This window comes from Taudactylus pleione, unplaced genomic scaffold, assembly GCF_031769625.1.
Source record: "Taudactylus pleione unplaced genomic scaffold, aTauple2 ptg000062l, whole genome shotgun sequence".
Classification (NCBI taxonomy): Eukaryota; Metazoa; Chordata; class Amphibia; order Anura; family Myobatrachidae; genus Taudactylus; species Taudactylus pleione.
Window position 1 is genome coordinate 4,259,383 of NW_028284464.1, and position 23,456 is coordinate 4,282,838.

General features: G+C 40.9%; 1 protein-coding gene across 1 annotated transcript in view; it reads left to right on the forward strand.

Moving 5' to 3' along the window:
- Window positions 1–23,456, forward strand: part of SCARF2 (scavenger receptor class F member 2) — a 236,101-nt gene that overhangs the window by 180,883 nt on the left and 31,762 nt on the right. Inside the window, 1 exon segment of the mRNA XM_088465505.1 lies at window positions 8,438–8,559. Within this exon segment, the coding sequence (XP_088321631.1) occupies window positions 8,438–8,559 (122 nt within the window).

Below are 23,456 nucleotides of genomic sequence, written 5' to 3' on the forward strand. Positions count from 1 at the left end.
CATTATGGGATGTCACTGGGTATTTAGGTAAGATGTTTTACACTTCACTGCCGTTCTTGATAAAAGTCACACCGACTGAAACGTTGGACGCTGATCTCTGGGAGTCGTGAGTCTCATTTATATTTCAAGTCCTGAGAGTGCCGCTGTTTTTCCCTATATATATATATATATATATATATTAGGGGTGTGCACCGGCCACTTTTCGTGTTTTGGATCTGGATCTTTCTTCGTGTTTTGGATCTGGATTGGTTTTGCCAAAACCACCCTTCCATGTTTTGGGTTCTGGGTTTTGTGTTTTGGATCTGTATTTTTTTGAAAAAAAGCATAAAAACAGCTAAAATCACAGAATTTGTGGGGTTTTATGCTCCTATTCAATTATTAACCTCAATAACCTTCATTTCCACTCATTTCCAGTCTATTCTGAACACCTAACACCTCACAATATTGTTTTTATGGCCAAAAGGTTGCACCGAGATAGCTGGATGACTATGCTAAGCGACACGAGTGGGCGGCACAAACACGTGGCCCATCTAGGAGTGACACTGCAGTGGCAGACAGGATGGCAGTTTGAAAAACTAGGCCCCAAACAGTACATACTGCAAAGAAATAAAAGAGGTGCAAGATGGAATTGTCCTTGGGCCCTCCCACCCACCCTTATGGTTGTATAAATAGGACATGCACACTTTAACAAACCAATCATTTCAGCGCCAGGGTCTGCCACATGACTGTGGCTGAAATGATTGGTTCGTTTGGGCCCCCACAAAACAAGCTGGCAATTAATGTGTCCCTGCACAAACTGGCTCTACGGAGGCAAGATGTCGTCCTCATCCTCATCCACCGATTCCTTGGATAAAACAGGAAAAAGGGATTTAGGTGTCCCTGGACTTCTTACGGTCTTAGCCAAAGTGTCTGAACTTGACAGTAACTTTTTATGAACGCGCTGCAGGTGCCGTATAAGGGAGGATGTTCCTAGGTGGTTAACGTCCCTACCCCTACTTATTTCACCTTTACACATGGTACATATGGCAAGACAGTTGTTGTCCGGATTTGGATAGAAATATTGCCAGACCAAAGAGGTGGAATGTTTGGTCTTCTGCCCAGGCATGACTGTGATGGGCTTTTTCATCCCACGGACAACAACTGTCTCCCCCGGAGCCTGATTTAAACAAACCACATCACCATCAGAATCCTCCTCGCCAACTTCCTCCTCAGCGCCAGGTACACCAGTATCCTCATCCTGTTGTACTTCAACAGTGACATCTTCAATTTGCATATCAGCAAGTGGACTGTGGGTGCTCCTTTCAGCACTTGCACGGGGCGTGCAAATGGTGGAAAGAGCCACCTCTTTCCGTCCAGTGCTGGGAAGGTCAGGCATCGCAACCGCCACCACACTTGGACTCTCCTTGGGGATTTGTGATATCTTCTTAGAACGCACAGTTCTTCGCTGTGCTTTTACCAGCTTAACTTGTTTGATTTTTTTAGCGGGAGGAGGGCTTCCCTCGTCATGTGAAGCTGAACCACTAGTCATGAACATAGGGAAAGACCTTAGCCGTTAATTGCCACTCCGTGTCATAAATGGCATATTGGCAAGTTTACGTTTCTCTTTAGATGATTTAAATGTTTTTTTAAGGTCATTTTCCTGAACTTTGTCATTTGGGATTGTATGTGCCCTCTACTATGACATTGGGCATCGGCCTTGGCAGACGACGTTGATGGCATGTTATCGTCTATGTCATGACTAGTGGCAGCAGCTTCAGCACTAGGAGGAAGTGGTTCTTGATCTTTCCCTATTTTATTTTTATCGGAGAAAGTTTGGTCCTCCATTTATGTTATATTGATTTGATATATACGTGCGGCTAAGGCGCACACAAACACAGAAAATATTTTTTTATTTTTGCTGGAGAGTAGTGCACTTTGTGGGTTACACCACCCATTAAGAAATGAGCCAGCCGGCTCTTTACTTATGGGACACAGGCGCACGCTTGGCACTGCTCCTTTGTTGATGCACGTGCAGCCAAAGTGCACACAATTCACAAACACAGAAAATATATTTTTTTTTGTTTGGAGTGTACTTTGGGGGTTACAGCACCCTTTAACGGACAAGCCAGCCGGCCCTTTACTAATGGGATACAGGCGCACGCTTGGCGCTGCTCCTTTGTTGATGCACGTGCAGCCACAGTGCACACAATTCACAAACACAGAAAAAAAAAATTTATTTTGTTTGGAGTGCCCTTTGGGGGTTACAGCACCCTTTAGCGGTCAATCCAGTAGGCTCTTTATTTATGGGACACAGGCGCACGCTTGCCACTACTTTGTTGATGCACGTGCGGCTACTGCGCACACAATTCACAAACACAAAAAAATTTTTTTTTTTATTTTGTTTGGAGTGCCCTTTGAGGGTTACAGCACCCTTTAGCGGTCAATCCAGCCGGCCTTTTATTTATGGGACACAGGCGCACGCTTGGCACTACTTTGTTGATGCACATGCGGCTGCTGCGCACACAATTCACAAACACAGAAAATATTTATTTATTTTGTTTGGAGTGTACTTTGGGGGTTACAGCACCCTTTAACGGTCAAGCCAGCCGGCCCTTTACTTATGACACAGCCGCACGCTTGGCACTACTTTGTTGATGCACGTGCGGCTACTGCGCACACAATTCACAAACACAGAAAATATTTTTTTATTTGGTTTGGAGTGTACTTTGGGGGTTACAGCACCCTTTAACGGACAAGCCAGCCGGCCCTTTACTTATGACACAGGCGCACGCTTGGCACTACTTTGTTGATGCACGTGCGGCTACTGCGCACACAATTCACAAACACAGAAAATATTTTTTTATTTGGTTTGGACTGGAGTGTACTTTGGGGGTTACAGCACCCTTTAACGGTCAAGCCAGCCGGCCCTTTACTTATGACACAGGCGCACGCTTGGCACTACTTTGTTGATGCACGTGAGGCTGCTGCGCGCACAATTCACAAACACAGAAAATATTTTTTTATTTGGTTTGGAGTGTACTTTGGGGGTTACAGCACCCTTTAACGGTCAAGCCAGCCGGCCCTTTACTTATGACACAGGCGCACGCTTGGCACTACTTTGTTGATGCACGTGCGACTACTGCGCACACAATTAAGAAACACAGAAAAAATATTATTTTTTTTAGCACTTGGGGGGAGCACCCCTGATGGACAGAGCACCCCCTGGACAACACTACAGCACCCCTTTAGGACTGGGACACTGCACAGGACTTTGGTGTGGACACAGCCCCTATGGACAACTGACTGCACAACACAGTCCAGCCAGCCCCTATGGACTTTGAAGTAGTGGACACAGCCCCTATTAACAACAGCAACACAGCACAACACAGCCAGCCCCTATGGACTTTGAAGTAGTGGACACAGCCCCTATGGACAACAGCAGCACAGCGCAGCACAGCACAACACTACTCTGCACTACACTATACTACACAGCCCAGCCAGCACTAACTCCCACCCTCCCTCTTCACTGTCCACAGCCGAGTGAGAAAATGGCGCCGACGTGGGTACCTTATATAGGATCCAAAACCCGTGAGACCCGGAAGGCGGGATGATGACGTTTTGCCTCGATTTCAGATCCGAGTCAGGCGGGAAAAGTCGAGCCTGACTCGTATCGGCCTCGGATCGGGGGGGCTCGGATTTCAGAAATCCGAACCCGCTCACCCCTAATATATATATATATATATATATATATATATAGTGGAACTTTGGCTCCATGGCCGGGAAAGTGTATTGTAGGTTATGTAAGGTCTGTTCTGGTATCACACTATAATATCCTCTTCTAAAAGGTGGCAGCTCTGTCCCTACAATAGGCCGTCTGGTATAACGGTGTGTGCTGAGAATTAGAAAAAGAGAGAGGGGACAAGCGCCTGATAGTGTGGTTTTGTCAGATAATACAATGAACAATTTTTTAGAAGTAAGCGGGTACCCGTACCATATTTTACACTTGTATATTAAATGTAACAATAAATCCATCTTTAGAAAGGGGTCCCTCACGTTCCACCTTTCTAATTGATCTCTTCCCCTGACTCCAGTATGCCACCAATTTGGATATCCTTAAAAGTGAACTACAGTCACTAGTATCCAATAATGAAATAAAAATATTAATGGTGAATAATTTTTAAAACAATTTTACAATAAAATTAAAATTACTTATCTTAAAAACAGGGTGGCTGGTCCAAATGGAGAGGTTTCTTTTAGAACCGTGATTTCCAGGGATGCACAGGATAGTCTCTTAGTCAATGGTGCAGGGTGTTGGTTATAGTTCCCAACATATTTCGCCTCACAGGCTTCCTCAGGGGTGTATGGGGGACCTTATTCTAAGTGTCTTATTTATCTGGCTGATCCTGCCCTCTAACTGTAACAGATTACTAGAGGAATAGTGGTATAGGGCTACTTAGTCTTCACCCTGGGAGGCGCCATTTTGTTGGTGATTCCTCCAATGCATAGTAATATAGTGCAATTCTTAGGAAAAAGGCAGGATCCCCAGTATATAAAAGACACTTATAACCGCGTGCTATTATATTATAAATCCAAAGACAATAATCAGATAAATATTAGAGATACAATTATGATATAATGATAACAATTTAAAAAAAAGAAAAAAAAATATTTTTCTTTAAAAAACTACTTAAAAACCCTAAAAAAAATATTTTTCTATAAAAAAAAATCCTAAAAAATTGGTACAAGTCATTCATATTGGTACAAGCCCTCCATTCCAATTTAATCTGCAAGGAGGAATACCAGTATATGCTGAACAATAATCCAATTTACCAATTTTTTATCATCTGCCTAAAATCCATAAAAGTATGGAGAAACCTCCTGGCAGACCGATCATAGCTGGTATAGACTCCCTAACAGCAAATTTGTCTAAAAATGTAGCTGTTTTTCTGAATCCCCAAGTTCAGAAACTTACTTCATACCTGAAGGATACTGTCAGTGTACTCAATATTATGGAACAATTGGAATGGAAAGAAACCAGTTTCACATAACAGTTGCAATTCCAGAATGACTGTATTGGTTATTATCAGTGATCTGTTTTGTATAAAAACTTTGTAGATAAAAATTAACATTTGTGCAATTGAAATGTATACAAATGGGAATAATGTTATTTTATTTATAATGCTAAAATCACCAAAAATATTAATGTTAGAATATGTGTATGCGTTATCCAGACATTAGACAAATACATCTAGATATTATTGATATAATGAGTGTATATTTTCCAATAGAATAGGCTGTGGAGCAGATGTATCACCAAACACAGTACTGACTTCCCACCAACCCATACACAAATTCACAAAATAAGGTGCAAACTGAGCCCCATGGCCATCCCCTTATTATAAATATCTGAGTGAGAACAAATTATATATACTTTAAAATAAATTGTTGATGAAGAGGAAATAATATTACTTTTGAATTTCAGAATAAGTTTCAGTAAACATAAATTTAAGTCTAATTTATGTAGAATAGCAATATAAAAGTGGCTGAACATTAAAATGTAAATAAATAAGTAAATACAAGTTCATTTGTGATAATAATAGTGATGGTTGTTTTTTAATTAAGATGGTAGGGAAGTGACCATACATACTGTGAGCTCAGGGCCTAATCCAGATATTAACGGTAGTTTTTGCTTTTACAATTAAATTCTTACCGCTACTTTTGAAGATTATTTTTATTGTCTGTCCTTCTATTTCCACAACTTTCACTGTGTTGTTGTTAGGATCCGCAGGGAACAGATCATCTTGGTGACAGGTCCCAGCCATAGTTGCGACTGGGACACTGCATCATGTCCTGTCCTTGTTCCGGCTGTTGCAGGTAGCTGGAAATCCTGTCTTGTCTGTGTTTAGCTCATAGCCTGTCATTCTTGTCTTTCTGTGTGTTTTGTCTCAGGTGCTCACTAATTATAATCTGTCTGTGTGCAGCTCAGGTACACACTGGCTTGTGATTAGGAAAGGCTCTTTGCAGGGAATGGCTCTGATTGGATCCTGCAACTAATAAGTTACAGCCATCCCTTCACTCCATGGCAGTTATACTGGCTGTCATTCTGAGAATATGTTTGTCTGTGTTCAGAAGACTTAGAGTCTTTAGCCGGTCTCGCCTTGTACCACAGTTCCTGTTTATGGAATAATTTCCCCAGCGTCCAGTACATGTCTGTTTGTTCTGCAGCACCCATGCATCATACCTTGCCGCTACCTGTGGCAGCTTCATACCACAGTCCTGCTAAGCTGTGTCTTTTTGTGTCCACCGGAGTCAAGTCTTTCTTCAGTCCTGCCTAGCTGTGTCTGTTTGTGTCCTCTGGAGTCTGTCTGCAGTGTTCTCATCTTTGCTGCTTCCAGTCTATATTACTGCCGTGTCAAGTTCATCTGTTTGCCGTATTGTTCCGGACGCACTTCGCCCGCTAGGCCGCATCACCTGGTTTCAGTCATGCCACGGGCCTAAAGCCCGCATCATCCAGTTTCAGATGCACCTTGGCCGCAAAGGCCGCATCACCTGGTTCCAGTCATGCCACGGGCCTGGAGTCCGCATCATCCAACATACGTCACACCTCAGCCCTCAAGTGCACTGTCCTGTCTCAAGGCACATCTCTGTCTTCAAGTCCTGTCTCAAGTTGTACCTCAGCCCTCAAGGCTGCACCATCCTGTCACAAGTCACATCTCTGTCTTCAAGTCCTATCTCAAGTTGTACCTCAGCCCTCAAGGCTGCACCGTCCTGTCTCAAGTCGCACCTCAGCCCTCTAGTCCTGTTTTGCCTGTCTTGTCCTTGTTAGTCCAGTTTTGCCTGTCTTGTCCTTGTTGGTCTAGTCTTGCCTGTTTTGTTTTGTGTCCTGCATACCATAGTCCTGGTACTCCTGCCCGGCAGCTATAGTCACTGTCCAGTCTCTATTTGTCTGGTAACCCAGCTGCTATATGGTCCCGAGACACTCTTCAGACCATGGTGAACCATTACTGTTTGTACTATCTCTTTGCAGCATCACTCCACTAGTCCTCGTAGCGATTCCATCATCGTGTGGTAATCGTAACAGTTGTTGTGCATTGTGTCTGGACTGTTTTTAGTGCATCATGATACAGAACACTTGATTCTAATAATGGTTGAACATAGAGAGAACAAAATAGTGATGGGGAAGCAAAGAGACTAACACACACTTGCACTAACATTCACATGCAGAATGATAACACAAATTTTAATATACAGTACCTCTTTCCCAACTATCAGGGGTTAAGACCATAATCTTCGATTGTTGCAATCCATTTACTTGGAGATGTCCATACAGGTTGTCTGCCTAGAATAAATATAAAACAAATGGTCAGAGCATATGTATAGCAAATAATAATAGATAAAAACAGAGCACATACAGAAAATACTGATATAATATGAAGTCCTCACAATCCTGTTGCAAGCTGATTGGTATATGCTCATAATGTTAAAATTCAGAATGTCAACATGATCTGAATGTTGATAGATGATAGATGATTTTTCAATGATTATAGGGTTAAGCCGTGGTTAGGGATGCTAAACTCCTCAATATAAAAGCATATTGTCAACATGCATGCAGACTGCTGACATTCATAATGTCAACATTGTGAATGTCAACATTTGACATGTCCATCTACCGTATATGTCGTTAATCTGAACATCGACATTCAGAACATGTCGACGTGTTGAAATTTTGTACCATTTGACCACCCCATTCTAGCTGCTTTACTAGTCTCTGGTCATAGCAGAAGTCCGTTATGAAATCCTTTATTTGTATTCAGTAATGTCTTCTTCTTTTTTATTACGTAAGGTCGGATGTGTCAGGTCAGATGTGGTTTGGGCCTGTGATTTATATAAGCAAAGAAAATCATCTTGAAAGAAAAAATGTGTTCTTAAGAAGATGTGTGTAAATGGCAAAATGAATGTTAACATCAAAGCAGCCCAATCCAATCTCAAATACAATCATGCAAATTAAATTAACTGGAGAGGTTTCTTTTCTTGAATAGCTTTGGCTGCAATTAAGGAAACCTAAATTGAAAATGGATTATACGTAATAGTATATAATTTTATCTGCTGTTTTGGCTCCTTTCTCTGCTCTTCACAAGTTGCTAACTTCATCCATTAATGAACTCTCCTGCCCAATTTGGAGATTAGCAAGAGTTCAAGTGTATATACTCACTGTTATTGAAGCAAAAACCATTAACATTAAGTTAATGGTTTTTGCTTCAATAATAGTATAAGCAGTGATCCTGTTTGAGCAGTAAAAATGGAAAAGTCCTGCATTTGCTAAATAAATGTCCTTTAGTAAAATTATAATGTTTTGATTCTTACACACCAACTCATACTTTAGTTAATGAGCTAAGATGTGCTGCAGTTTATAATAGTACAATATCTAGCATGATAACTTTTTTTATCTGCTTTACAGCGGAAACCAGAAGCAGGTAACAAACAAGAAGCACACTCGACGCTTCTGTGGATGTTTTAGGCGAATCAGCATGAAGCTGCCTCGAATTCCCTTGCGCAGACAGAAGCTGCCAAAAGTTGTTGGTAAGGTTGTTTATTGTGATTCTCCATTTTGTCTTTGCAGTGACCCCGCAGAACGCTGACTTTTTATCACAATATGAGACTGTTGTAATAAAGTGTTCACTACTCTGTTAATGAAACAGTATTGGTTGGACACTTCAGAACTAGGGCTCAGAAGGACAATACACCTCAGGAGTTAGTAGTTTCCTCAGTGGATCTTACGGAAAATAGACCTTTATCTGTGGTATTTTTTCTTCAGGAATGGTTTATTACAGAAGTAGCAGTAAAGATATGGATTTTGATGCTATAGGTAGATTGCATTTTGATGAACAGGTATCTTTAATGAGACGTGATATATAATAGCATTTACTATAGATGTGTCCTCATACATCTATCCTCAATACGCCACACATCGCGACACACCTGCATCTAGGACGCACCAGGACACTTGTATATCTATGTGCAACTGAGTTTGTATACGTAGCACGACATAACTTGGCATGGACAAAAAGCCACAACCGCTGGCATGGTAGCCCTTCACATGCTTATTCAGAGACTCAGTCGCACACAGCTATACAAATGTCCCATATCAAATTATTCAGCACGGTCTCCTGGTGCATCCTAGTCAGTGGCATCATGGGGGGTTGCGGGGCGCACCCAGGTGCAACCCTCAGAGGGGGTGACACCAAAATGCTAGCTCCTCTGCAGTAACAGTCTCCTGCAGCACCTGGCTCCTGTCATAGAAGAGGAGCCGACAGTGCAGACTGCCCAGTCTCCAGGTGCAGTTCAGCATTTCCGTTGATACTGGGCTGTCCCCGGAGTGATGTTATCGGGATCCCCCACGAGGTCACGCCCCATGTATGTAGGCCACACCCACTTTCCAGCCGGGCAAGCCTCTGGAGCGCGCACCGGGTGTCACCAGACCCAGTGACACCTCTGATCCTAGTCACATTGCATTGCGACTGAGATGCATTTTCGGCAGAATAAAGATGCAAAAAAGATGCCTGGCGCTAGTAGCGTCTCACGGGACCTGGCGCGCAGAGAGGAGCTGTTTGGCTCAACTGCAGCAAAGATGTGTGAGGATATATTATATTATTATTATTAACAGTTTCTTATATAGCCCAGCATATTCCGTTGCGCTTTACAATTGGAAACATAAATAGAACAAATGTGTAATAACAGACAGATATATAGGTAGGAAGGCCCTGCTCGTAAGCTCACAATCTATATCTGCATATTATTTTTACCACATAACAGTGAAGTAGAATGTATATTCCTTGACAGCCCTTATGGGATAAGGCAATCTGTGAACTGGCAGGCTAATTGTGGATTCCACTCCCTAGTGAAAGGACATACAGTATTATCTTATTTGCACAGTCTAACCTGTCTACAGCCTAACTATTCCAGTCCAGAAGCATAAGTGAAAAAGTGGGAATCAGCTTAACGTAAGAGAATGTGTTTTCACTGTGCCAAATGCCCAAGCCAAGTAAATACATTCATAATTGAGTTTATTGATGGAATTTCATAAATAGTATGCTGTCATCTAAAATATGCAAATATATCACCTTCTAACTCTTCCATTAAGCATTTGTTAATTCAGTGGATTAGCATAGATATTGAATAACCTTCTTTAATTAAACTGACATTGTCACTTTATTTTTTTATTTAATCAATAAAGCTGGTGTAATGGGTAGTGTTGATATTTTATTAAAATATCTATGTTTTTTTATTTTACTTAATTTTTCATCTTTATGGGATTATGCAGAACTACAAGCCAAGTAAATTCACAACAGTTGGAGGTTAAGGGGCCTATTTATCAATTATTGTTTGCAGGTACCCATACATTTGAATTATTCCTGGAATGTATGTACAGGGGACCGCAGTAGATATTCGAGTTATCTGCTGTGATCCCTCATTTTCAACCATGAAAGCAGCCCCCAAAGAAACCTATGAGGCTTTCTTGCCGAATTTACCAAGCTCCTGATGATGGCGTTAGCCATCGTAGCCTATAGACTACAAATTGCATATAGTACCGGTAGAGGGTTCTATAGGTTCCCTCCCCGGCACTCACCACCCTCGCATGCACGCTCAGCAGACTGCACATGTGCAGTAGTGCGGTGGCCCTGGGAAGTGATAGTAGAGTGATCGCTGATGCACCCATTTTATTTCAGACATCGCAGGGATGGGCTCCCCTCTCCCTGGATTTGTACAATAGTACATCCCGGCAGTACTTCATTTCTTATTGCAGTGAATAATGAAAATAAGAATGTATAAGTATCGGGTCAAACACCTGATAATGAATAAATGGGCCACTAAATGAGAAGCATTGTATAGTATAGTTTGGCAACTCATCGCTCTAAATCTACAAGTTCTCACAAACTTATAGTCCCACAGCAGGTAGACACCACAGTATGCATAAGCATAAGTGCTGCTTTTATTTAGGACCAATGTTTATCATGAATGATTTACAGTGATCCTCAAACAGTGGCTCCAATTATGTGTCTCAATAGTGGAATAAATGTTTGACAAAAATTTGTGAGAAACCAAAACTACAATGGGGATTTTTTATTTGTTTTAGTTTAGCAATTTGATTGTTTTTAAAGAAAAGGTACCACCAGTTTTTCTGTGTTGTCAGAAGGGAAATGCAGGCGCCAAATGAGGGTGACGGGGCAAGTTAAATTGTGTCATTATAGCACTAGCCTCTGCAATGCCCTGAATAACTCACTACATGACGGGCAATCTGATGCAATACGTTGATTTCACTTGGCAGTGGGTGGGCTGTGTTTTCTTTTTATTGCTTTCTTAGATACGGAATGGACTTAGCCAGTTACTATATATACTGTATATCTATGTATATACAGTATTTATACAGTATTTATGCAGTATATATACACACACAGAGTGGTCGAAGTGGGAATTTAGAAGTTCTGTTACGTATATAATTGAAATGCTGGCAGAAGCTTTACATATTTGAAACTGTCAAAATTATTACACTTTTTTTTAATGCACAATATATAGTATAATACCTGGGGGAGAGGCCTGTCACCGGGAAGTAAGCAGGGCTACCCAGACCAATGCTCTGAATGCACATTGCCCCAACTAGAACATCAATCTACAGAAAAAAAAACAGCTTCAGGAGGCACTTGGGCAGGCCCACTAGGGTCCTAAGGGCCTTTAGTGAGCACCATAATCGCCTAACGGGTGATCTGACCCTATACCATACTATACACCAGTAAACTCATACAGTAGCTTTGCTTGTGTAAATAACCATGTGTATGAAAATGTTGTAAACGGAAATACAGAAATCCTTTTGCTTTTTTAAAAAAGAGAGAGAGAGAAAGAGAGAGAGAGAGAGAGAGAGAGAGAGAGAGAGAGAGAGAGAGAGAGAGAGAGAGAGAGAGAGAATGACTGTTATTTCAGAAGAAATGTATTATAGCTCATTTGCCTCGGGTAGGTATATTTGACTTTGAATGCATCACATACAGTAGATATATCAAAAAATGTTTTTCTGATGTGTGTAAATTGTGGTTTGGAACAAATGTATTTGTTTTACTCTTGGATTTTGCTAGATTTAGTTTGATTTTGCAATACCATCTGCTTTCACATTTGCCAAAAAGCATTTATTTTAATGTTAAATCCCATATGTTACAGAAATTGAAATAATTATATCATCCTTTATTTTTTCCGTAACCTACTTGCTGAGTTTAGCACTGTAGCACAAAGTTCAGCAATGACAAAAAAAATATTCTCTAACAAGAAATAGTTTCATAAGACTCATGGCCACTGGCTATCAACTGACATCTAAAGTAAAAATATTTAAATGAATGAAATAGTGTAACTATAATAATATCGGAGTATAAATGGCTGCAGAGTTATGCCCCTGAGGCAGTGGCCTTGGTACTGAAGTTGAGCAGTTGATGAATAGCACCAAAGAAAACAACTATGACTAACATATATATGATCTGGTTGGTTTTCTAAAAGAGTTTTGACCTGTAAGAATGAACTTTTATTTTAACCCCATGAGACACTTTAAAAACTACCAAGCAAGAAAATCAGTTGCTTACCTCATCTTACTTCCGGTGTTAAAAAACGCCTGTGCCAGCCACGTGCGATGTTTAAAACACTTGTCGCATCCATACAGTCCCCCAATAAATAAGATACGTTAAACCCATTTGCAACGGGGGGGGGGGGGGTTCACACAAATAAGTGGTCTTTCGATGACGTTCATTGTAACAAGCAACATAGTTGAATTTGTTTTGCTTCAAGGGTAAATAAACATTTAGAAAATTACTTAAAAATAACATTTGTAAAATCAACACTATTTAAGACAATGAATCCTCTATTACAGTCCATACAGTATCTATCATACTCATTGTTATATTTACATTTACATTTATTAATTTTTCTCATCTCTGACATACATCACTAAGGGTGGGATATACTAAATAGAAAAATATGGTATAACCCTCGAAAATGCGGTTTACCGTATTTCCCATATGTACTTATGTACTAAGCGGTGCTTCGTCCCAGTGGGTAATGCCATCTTAATATGTCATTATCTAATATAAGCCTATGGGCTTCGTATCGGGATGCAATCTGAAAGGGTTCCACATTGGATTGGTGTGTTCATTACTCACTGACACATTTTAAAAGGTCCAAAGATGGTTATAATTATTTCACTTTTGATTCTGTGAAGAGACCTGGAAAACATGTACTGTGTGGGGTCCTGAGGACCGAGTTTGAGAACCTGTGCTTTAGTGTAAGCGTGCATTGGCCGGCCCTTATTTACCTTCAATTTCATGTTATTGTATGAAATGTATTTTATTAATAAAGCCTAATAATAAGTGAATCATGGTCACAAGTTGATATGGTTTAGTACTCCTATAAATGGGGAACACAATAGCTTCTTATACTGTACCAAGCTAAATACAGTAGTTTAAAAACACTGTAATCTATGCCAATATATTCTCCTTATGGCATTTGCTGGCCACCATGGGGTACTGTAAATCATTACTTCCTAATTCCTGAGACTGAAAAGCCCCAGCTGAAGTAATGGCTCCAGTTAGGATGCAGAATGTATTTGCACACCGTGGATAGTATATTTATTTACCAATTTTGGGGTTTTTTAAATGCTTACACAATGTTTCTGCTGTACTAAAATGTAGTTTAGTATTTGTAAATATAAATATATATTCTGTGCTGCTTATTTCAGTAAAATGAAAGATACCCAATTATTTTCTTTTCATTTATGGTGAAATTCTATGGAAGGATATGAGTGATGAGGTGGGAGGAAGCTATAACATGTGCTTAGTTAATACATCCTGTTTGCATGGTGTTGTTTACTTCCTTGCAAGTTCACACTGTGCCAAACTTTTGTCATGAAATTGTTCTTTTTATATTACATTTCACCCAATAAATGGAATGAAAAAGGAAAGTCAGCACATTTAACAGGTTACTTTTTTCAGAATAGCATTTTTTATTTTGTTATAAGAGGTAGTTTCTAGATCTTCAACCAGAAATTGCACATTGATAGACAATGTAAAAACACAAATGTGTATGATGATGTTTATCAAATAAAACATATTTGATCTGTTTGTTTGCCTGGTATATATTGTTGCTGTACACAAAATGCAGCCACAATGAATCTAATATTCATATTCCTCTATTGTACTATCTCCTGGAAGGTGAGAGTGTAATAATTATATGTGAGGATGCCAATATAACATCCCATCTACCCTAAGATCTTAGTACTGGTCTATTCTACAATAACAAAAGCTTCTTGTCAAATGATGAAGAGGACAGTGGCATAACTACAGAGGGTGCAGGGGATGCAGTTGCTATGGGGCCCGTCGCTAGGGGGGGGCCCGAGTTCCAGCAAGAAAATTGCAACTTTTTTTCTTTTCTTCTCTTTTTTTTTTTAAAATATTTTTCAATATAAATTTATTCAATCCGGCCCTGCTGCACCCCCTGTACTTCCGCCGACCCACTGCCTTCCAGTCTCTCCAGGAGCGCAGGAAGAAGACGCCGCCGTAGAGTCTGCTGCGGTGAGTACAACCCTGTCCCCCGGGACCCCTCCCTCCCTCAGTGCCAGCCAAAGTCACCCCACTCCCGTTGCTGCCGGTCAGTCACAGACGGACACACTCCGTCCCGAGCCCCACTGCTGATGCCCGCCCCCACCCCCCCTCCCACCAGGGCCAGCCTGACTGTCCCGCATAATACATTGAACTCCCCTCCCTTGGGTGACTGAGGGCAGTCAGTGAGGTACTACAGAGGGAGTGAGAGGTGCTACAGGGTGAGTGAGAGGTGCTACAGGGGGAGTGAGGTACTGTGAGGTGAGGGGAGTGAGAGGTGCTATGAGGTGAGGGGAGTGATGTGCAACAAAGTGAGGGGAGTGAGAGGTGCTACAAGGTGAGGAGAGTGTGAGGTGCTACAGGGTGAAGAGAGTGAGAGGTGCTACTGGTTGCGGGGAGTGAAGTGCTACAGGGTGAGGCGAGTAAGTTCTACAGGGTGACAGGAGTGAATATATATATATATATTTGTATATACATATATATATATATATATATATATACACATATATACATTTATAATTGTATATATATATATATATATATATATATATGTATACACTCTGGTTGAGACCTGAGTTAAGGGGCCCCTTAAGAATTTTGCTATGGGGCCCACACATTTCTAGTTAAGCCCCTGGAAGAGGATACACAGATGCAGAATGGAGAGGAGATTGATGGAGTACAGTAGTTGCTGCATTGTGGACCATACACTTGTGTATGAGTTCTCTGTGTCTTATAGATGTAGCCAGCCCCAAATAACTCTCAGATACCTGTTTTGGGAACAACAAGTTTTTCAAGAATAATTTATTAAACAGCTGTTAATATGTCTTTTCTTTTTTTACTATAGGGTGTCATTACCCTTGAACATTTCAGGAATTAGCAGCTTCCACATCCTGCTTTGCGGCTGTAAGACAATAAGACAATAAGGAAAGGCATGTTTATTTTTCCTCTCCCTCACGCTGGGCAGTGTGGGCACTAAGGGCCTGATTCAGAGATGTACGTTCATCCGAGGATGAATCTACATCTCCAATTGTTAGGAGTCTGCGCCAGAACGGGTACTGCAATCTCACTCACAGACCCCCCCCCCAAGCCGCAGCATGATTGACATGCTGTGGCATTTGGGGGGTGGAACAGGGGTGTGTCTGGTCATCGTTTTCTTGGAAATGGGGGCATGTTGCCCCCATTTTCCAGGATGGACAAGGCCAGGGTCATACATATATTCACTACTATAGGGTCTACTTACCAAGAGGCACCTTGCTCTGGCATAAAGTATGTTTTTTTGTTGCTGCTTATTACAATATATGGCAATATTCTGATGCTTCAGCGATACTGGCCCAGAGTGGTAAGGTTTATCTTTCTGCAGATGTGCCCAATGCGTGATCTAACATGCCAACTTGTGCATGCGCAGTGGAACTGAAAGCATAGGGGCAGTATTTCAGTTCCACTAATGTGGGACAGTTATTAACCGGTTAAAAATATATATTTGATTCAAATATATTAAAACCTTCATTCTGTAAAAAAAAATGTTTATCCACAGAATAAAGTATTTTTCAGTAAATTAAATACAGAGATGGCGATAAGAGAGCATGTTTTATTGCAGTACAAGTACAGCTACTATACTTGTTAAATAAGCACAAGAAGCCATTGCCAGGGATAACAGGCGGATTATACTGAATCAGGGGTCATTGTCTCAGAAAGCAGTGTCATTGCTGGCAGTATCTTTTCCATGTATTGGGAGAAGCAAGAGTAAAGGAAAACAAGAGGCTTTTTGGCCATTTGGTAAATCAGCACAACTAAAGTAATATCTGTCTAAGTGACAAGTTACAAGAATGGTCTGTACAATGCACCATGCCCATACAAAGTATAAACAGGACCAGAATTCTAAAATATCTTATTGGTTACAGGTTTGGGTGTTATAAATTAGAAAGCAAAAAAAGATGTATAAAGATGTATTTAATATCAATAGAGCGAAAGCAACTTAATTTCATGATGATTCCTGGAGGCTGTTCTTATCCCGTGTCGGGATTTAGACAGCGGGAACACGACGGACGGCTTCCCGTCTGTCGGTATATTGACTGTATCCCGTTCTTTTTAATATTTACAATTTCAGATCCCGATCCATAACCACACTCACCTATATTACATAGTACAGCTCTGTAACATAGCTGTGCTGCATGACTTTTGTGTATCTACGTATACTTGATTTGAAAAAACCCCAGTACAATAGTTTATCAGGTGAGGATGTTCAGCATGGCGTAATTCTATGGGCTGTGCAAGACCTGGAGATGGCTGAAATCCTAAAGCTTATTCGAATAGCATTGGATACTGCATGTCAATGAAATAAATAGGCTATTGATTGCTACATAAAATCCACATTTAGGAGTGATACATGTAGTTGGTCGCAAAATAGATGTGAATTGCTATAAAAGTGCACATAAAAAATGCATATATCCATCCATATACAAGCTGAAGATGCGCTCTGATCACTACAGTAACATTTGTATCTGGTATACGCCAGGTCAGCATCACAGACATTTACGTTCCACCTGTGCTCACGTTGTAATAGATTTCTTTCATGCTCAACAAATGCATTTCATATTGTAAAAAACTACCTAGTATAGCAGCGACAAGTCCACCGCCTTGCTTGCGCAAAATAAATAAATAATGATTTTTAAAGTGCTCACAACAGCATAATCTCTGCTACGGCATCAAAGTAAGCACTAGTCAGTGTCAGGGGAGTGTTCTCAGCTAATCACAAGCAGTTTGCTAGCATCGGGCCCTGTAGTTATCCCCCCCAGTCTGTATGTGTTCGCAATTGTGTGATCACGTCCTTACTATTCTCGGCTTATGTGGGAATGCCCATACATGCTAGATGTGTGTTCATCTGGAACAGCTCTTTTACATGTAATCTGAATATTCACAGTGCAAATTTACACACAATATGCTACACCAACTGGCATAGTCTGTATCAGTCTGCATTAACCCCTTAGTCGGTTGCCTTTGTTTGCCATTACACATTGCTCTATACCACAGTATGGTGTTTGATATTACAATAACAGTCCCTACGTTACTTACTGTGGTATGAGAATGAGAATATTTGCATGGCTGTACACACTGAGTGGACAGGCATGCTCCAGAGTGCTGTAGCTAATCAATTCTGCAAACTAATACCAGGCACCCTGTGAAGCTTGTTTATACTACCTGTAGCTCTATTCCCTTGGTTTTTCTGGCAACTCCTGCTTCTGGCTGATGTCACAGAAGCCAAGCTCTAGCTCTCCCAGGAGTGAAACAGTGTTACTCTTTGTATAACACAGATGAAGAGGTCATGGACATCCCTAGAGAATAGGCGTATTTAAAATTAGGAGAGGGCCCATGTGCAGACACCGTGTGGGCCTCCTCTTCTCTGACAGCGCAGTAGACTCTGGCTTTGTGCTACGGGATCAGGGCGCCTGTGCCACATTCCAAGACATTTTTCTATTGGTGCAATGGGCAAAACATCAGGAAATTGCCATGCCATTTTCCCAGTGATTTCTTCCGTTCTGTAGAGTCAGCCTTCGCGGGACTCTGGAGAGGTAAGTATAATTATACGTGCGGGCAGGGCTGGCTCCAGGCACACTCTGTGCGTGCGGCTGCACAGGGGTGCCGCGGTCTGGCTGCAGAAGATTCCCGCTTTTTCAATGCTCTGGGGGAGGGCGCAGTGAGGGAAGGGGCGGGGTGAGCACGGAACACCTAGCACCGGCCCCAGGTGCAGGGCGTGCAGTGCACACAGGCCCCTCTGGAACCAGGGGTCCCGCACACCCAGCATCCATTATAGATATGCCAATGGTACAGGGTGTGCTGCAAATGGCCAGCACCTCACACCCTGGCACCCATAGTATACTTACCTTGTGCCAGCAAGCGGGTCCCTCCTCCTCTGCAATGCCATCAGAGACATCTTCAGGAAGATGGTGCCGCGCATTGAAGGCAAATACTCTGTGGCACTGTGCACAATGTAAGATGCGTGGCTTGGGGCAGCACAGCTCAGAGGAGGCGAGTCACAGGTGGCATGCGTGCAGTGTGTGATGCCCACCTGCCTATGAGTCCAGGAGTTACAATTCCCACTGTGTCTGTGCCCGTGTGGTCCCTCACATACTTGCATCAGGTGGTGCTACTTTATCTTTCTGTTGGTATCTTCAGAAAGATGGCACAGCAGAGGAGCTATCAAAGACTCTAGAGTCTTTGCCCTCTTCCCTAAAATGATGGTGCTGTCAGGAATAATGCATGTGGGGTTGGCCTGCTACACACAGCTCTTATAGCTCTTAAAACATCCCTAATAGGTCACAAGTAGAGATGACCATTGATGGTTTCCCATTGATGGCTTCATGCCATAAATGCTAAGCACCGATGGCACCATACATTGTTAACCCCCTGATGGCCTTCCCTAGCCACAAGCTGCCCTTTTCCTTTTTATTACAGTCAACCAGTGGATGTAAAATGAGGATTTCTTTGTGTACTATTACACTTGGGTTAAGAACTTTTTTGTTCTATCTAACATGAATTTCCCACAATGGACTGCAGTAAGTATTAAGTTATTAAAAATGGTGTTTCAATTTGAAAACAGACATAAAATATTTGGTTGGAAAATATTTGAGCACCACAAAGGAATTAAAAAAAAAGTAAGAAAAAAAATTAGTAGTTTTAATCCCCGCAGAATAAATGTAGAATCTAAAAATCAGATTACTGCATTATTGAATGTAAATCAGTTTATCTCCATGTAAACTAGAGGCTTTATTTGTTTTGCTCTAATGGGATACATATGAGAATAGGTAGTAACTAGTAAGTAGAGCTGCCATATTGATGAGTTACAGCATATTATTGCTGGATAACAGTGTTGGATAACCCTCTCAAATGTCTGCGTTTGTTACAAAATTACAAATTGGAAAGTCCTTTAAAAAATTTAACTTGTCTGGCCTTTGAATTACAAAGGACCAATAAATTGCTTCCTTTAACCCTTGACTGCTTGGGAAAATGATGCCATAATATATTTTTTACTCAGATCTTAATAGGACAATATATTATGTTTGCAAAGCCGCTCACAGGATGATTAATTAGTTGTGACCATAAAAAGGCAGATGTTCTGCAACCTTTCTCCCTTGCCAGCCCCAGAGAAGAGTGATTGACCTGGCCTTGGATTTGAAACAGGAAAAGTAGTTAATAGAAGCGGCTACAAAAGCAGGGTTATCTGTTTAAGTGGAAAATTAAGAACCACTCAAGTTAAGGCAGAAGCTGATAAGAGCATCTAATGTGTTTGTAAATTGTTCAACTTTTTGTAGAACATTATCAAGGAACACTGAAAGCTAAATGGTGGAATTCAATGCAAGATAATAATCTGTGATTAATGTATCATTTTCTTAACTTAGAAAAAGTAACTTTACAAAAGGAAGGATGAAGCAGCCATTTTGGCTTCACTCATTCAGAGTACCTTGGACCTTGGAGTATAACTAACCAGGTTCTACACTCCGCTGTATTGTGCTAATTACCCTGAACTAATCTGCACCATTACAGGGGACATCGCTAAATGGACTAGACAAATTATCTCATGGACTAGTAGGAAAAACACAATAAAAATGTATTTTCTCCCCCGATTGCTCTACGTTTTTCAGGACCTCCTGATACGTATCGCTTCCAGGATCCTCCATTCTTTTAAATGCAAGCTAACCTACTTCTGTGATCCAGAAACCTGCGAGTGAGAGGTCTAGGTGTGCCTAACTTACAAAATTAATTTTATGCAGCACACCTAGCACAAGGTCTTCTATGGCATTCCAGACGTAACTCTAGGATATGGGTTTAGATCTGAACGGTTACAATTTATATCTGTTTCCTCATTACTGTGGACTCAGCGGGTGCACAGACGACCTCATCTTCGCCACTTGCCCACTCTGTAATTCACTACAACCATCATGTGCTCTTTCTCTCTTTTGTCCCCCTCCCTCTCTGCTTTCTATTGGACAATCTGAACGTCCTGCCTGGATGGGATCATAGAGCCCTTTCGCCATGGATTAGGCCAGGCTTACTTTTTCTTTCACGTGTATCTCCATTGAATTTCATTCCTCTTATGTTGACCTTAGTAACAGATTGCCCCACCCCTCACTCTCCCTATCAATACTCTCAATTGTGCAGTTTTTATAATTCTGTTAACAGTCAACAAATGCCCAAATCCTGCACCACTCTGGAATCTCTATGTTACTTGCGTTCCCCTGCTAGAGCTTATTATCTACCAACTCCTCACTAATAGCAACCCTCCCATATAGACTCATGAACTTGCATGAAAACAGGACATAAGGGTGACCCTAGGTGCCGAAATCTGGCGGCAGATACGTACCAACCTGGTAACTTCAGCATTGTCGGATCGCAATAGTGAAAACTCCCTGCATATCTGCTTGTGGATGGTATTTGGTTCCACAGGGCCTGCATAGAATATTCCCATCCTCATCAGCATTATATTGGACAGGTTGAGGCCAGGAGGGCACCCTATACATCCAAGTATATCATGTCTGATGCCAATGTGATCAGTTTTACCCCTGATTTTGGGGCACCCATCCTGAGGTTGACAGCACTAGTGCTGGTTACAAAGTAGTGGGCATCCCTGCACTTATTCATTTTTTAATTCAATCCTTTTAATTTGCACTAGAGCGAACATTTACATATGATGCTTCATCAGCAACGTATCAGGAGAATCATCCACAACAATTATGAATTACCATACGTTTGTACGGATTGAAAGATACAGTATCTGCTGAAAGACAGTTTATCAGATCAAACAGGCTAGAAAATCAAATCAAGAGATTATGAATGGCTTATTGCTGCTTTTTAACGTGTGCCAATTATTATCTTGTCCATATACTCAATGATAATCGTTCAGAATTATCTTTCAGTGTATGGCCAGCTTTAAAGTTGCTTATAACCTGTTTTATACAGATTTAATGCAATTAATGTCAGTTATACAAGTTTTTACAATCACTAGCAGCTGGTAGTACAGGTTGAGTCTCCCATATCCAAAATGTTTGGGACCAGGGGTATTTTGGATAACGGAATATTCCGTATTTTGGAATAATTGCATACCATAATGGAATATTTTGGGATTGGGACCCAAATATAAACACAGAAAGCATTTATGTATCATATACACCTTATACACACAACCTGCAGGTAATTTTATACAGTATTTTCAATACTTTTGTGGCTCAAGCAAAGTTTGTGTACAGAAATTAAATTAATTTATGTTTCATATACACCTTATACACACTGCCTGAAGGTAATTTTATACAATAGTTTTAATAATTTGTGCCTTAGATAAAGTTTGTGTACATTGAACCATCAAAAATTGGAATATTCCATATTTCGTAATATTTGTATATGGGAGACTCAACCTGTATTGGTAATTTTCTTAGAAAGTAAGGAAAAAGCTGCTTAGATTACATGCATGTAATTAACGCATACTGTAAGACCTCAGTTTTGGACAGAGTTTATATCAATATGATATTGGTGACATAAGGCTTTATATTGTATAAGACATCTCTGAGCCAGGGAAAAATGTGCTTTAACTATCACTGATGAAGAGTTCTAGGATCCCTCTACTAATCCTAAATCTTCACTTTTTTGACATTCATAAACTGTCAGAGCTTTAAGGTCAGATAAAAATGCCACAGTGAAATTACTGCTGAGTTAGAATGTAAAAAAGACATGTAGTGCGATAATGGCATGACCCATGATACACGTTTGAAGAAAGTTTTAATTACTACTGCTCCGAGCCAAGAACTAGTGCTATACTTGTAATTACAGCTGCCTGGAGTTAGCAACTAGCATAGTACCTGGATTTAACAGATGACCAGAGCCAAGAACTAGAGCATCAACTGCAATTAACAACTGCCTAGAGCCAAGAACTAGCATAGTGACTGTGTCCATGATCTTTTATCCCAACAGCTATGGTAGTCATGTATTGTGTCTATCACCCACCTCTTACATTGTAAGCTGGTTTTTTTCACACCATTGTTTGTTATTTGGATATTTTATGATTTCATCAATTTATGGTCCTAAGTACTATGGTGATGCTTTTATAACTACAAGAAAATTGGTTACTGTGCTTTCTATTGCTAGTTCATCATGAGGAACATTTCATGTGAGCATGCGCACATTGCAAACATCGACAGGCTGCATGCGAACGCATCCTCGCGAGCGGGTCTGAAGCAGACCCTAACTGTTTATCTCTATTGAGTAATGTTTTACCACTTCTGTTTTTGTGGGTAACCCCCAGATGGTTACAAGTACAGTAGCTTTTTAAGGTTTTCAGTGAGAAATAAAATATTAAATGTATGATGAAATAACTAGATATTTATATAATAAGTGAGAAAGTGTGTGTGTCTGATTGCTTGTACTTTATTTATTGCCAGAATTTTGTACCTTGCTTCACCAAATTGGTATGGTGGTATAGTTTGACCAGGATTAGGTTTTTGAAGTTTGTCAGGGCCATGGAGGTCCACATGGAGCACATCAAGTAGGCCGTGGAGTCTCTGATTTGAAATTTTTGTTTAAGCAAGTTCGCTCAGGATGTCTTACAATGCCTTAAACTGCACTGATCTGAAGGCACAGGCTGATATGTACCAGTGGGGGGCAGGCATAGCACCAACGGAAGAGCAGTGAGTCAGAGGATCAACTGTCACACTGCACCTGCACTGAGAGTTACTACTTTCCTCCAGGCACATTTCCATATGCCATGGTCTCCAATGTTGGTCTGCAAAGATTTCTGCTCGGCAATGATTTCTGTTCTGCAGTGATTTCTGAAACCACAGTGATTTGGGAAGCTATACTGATTTC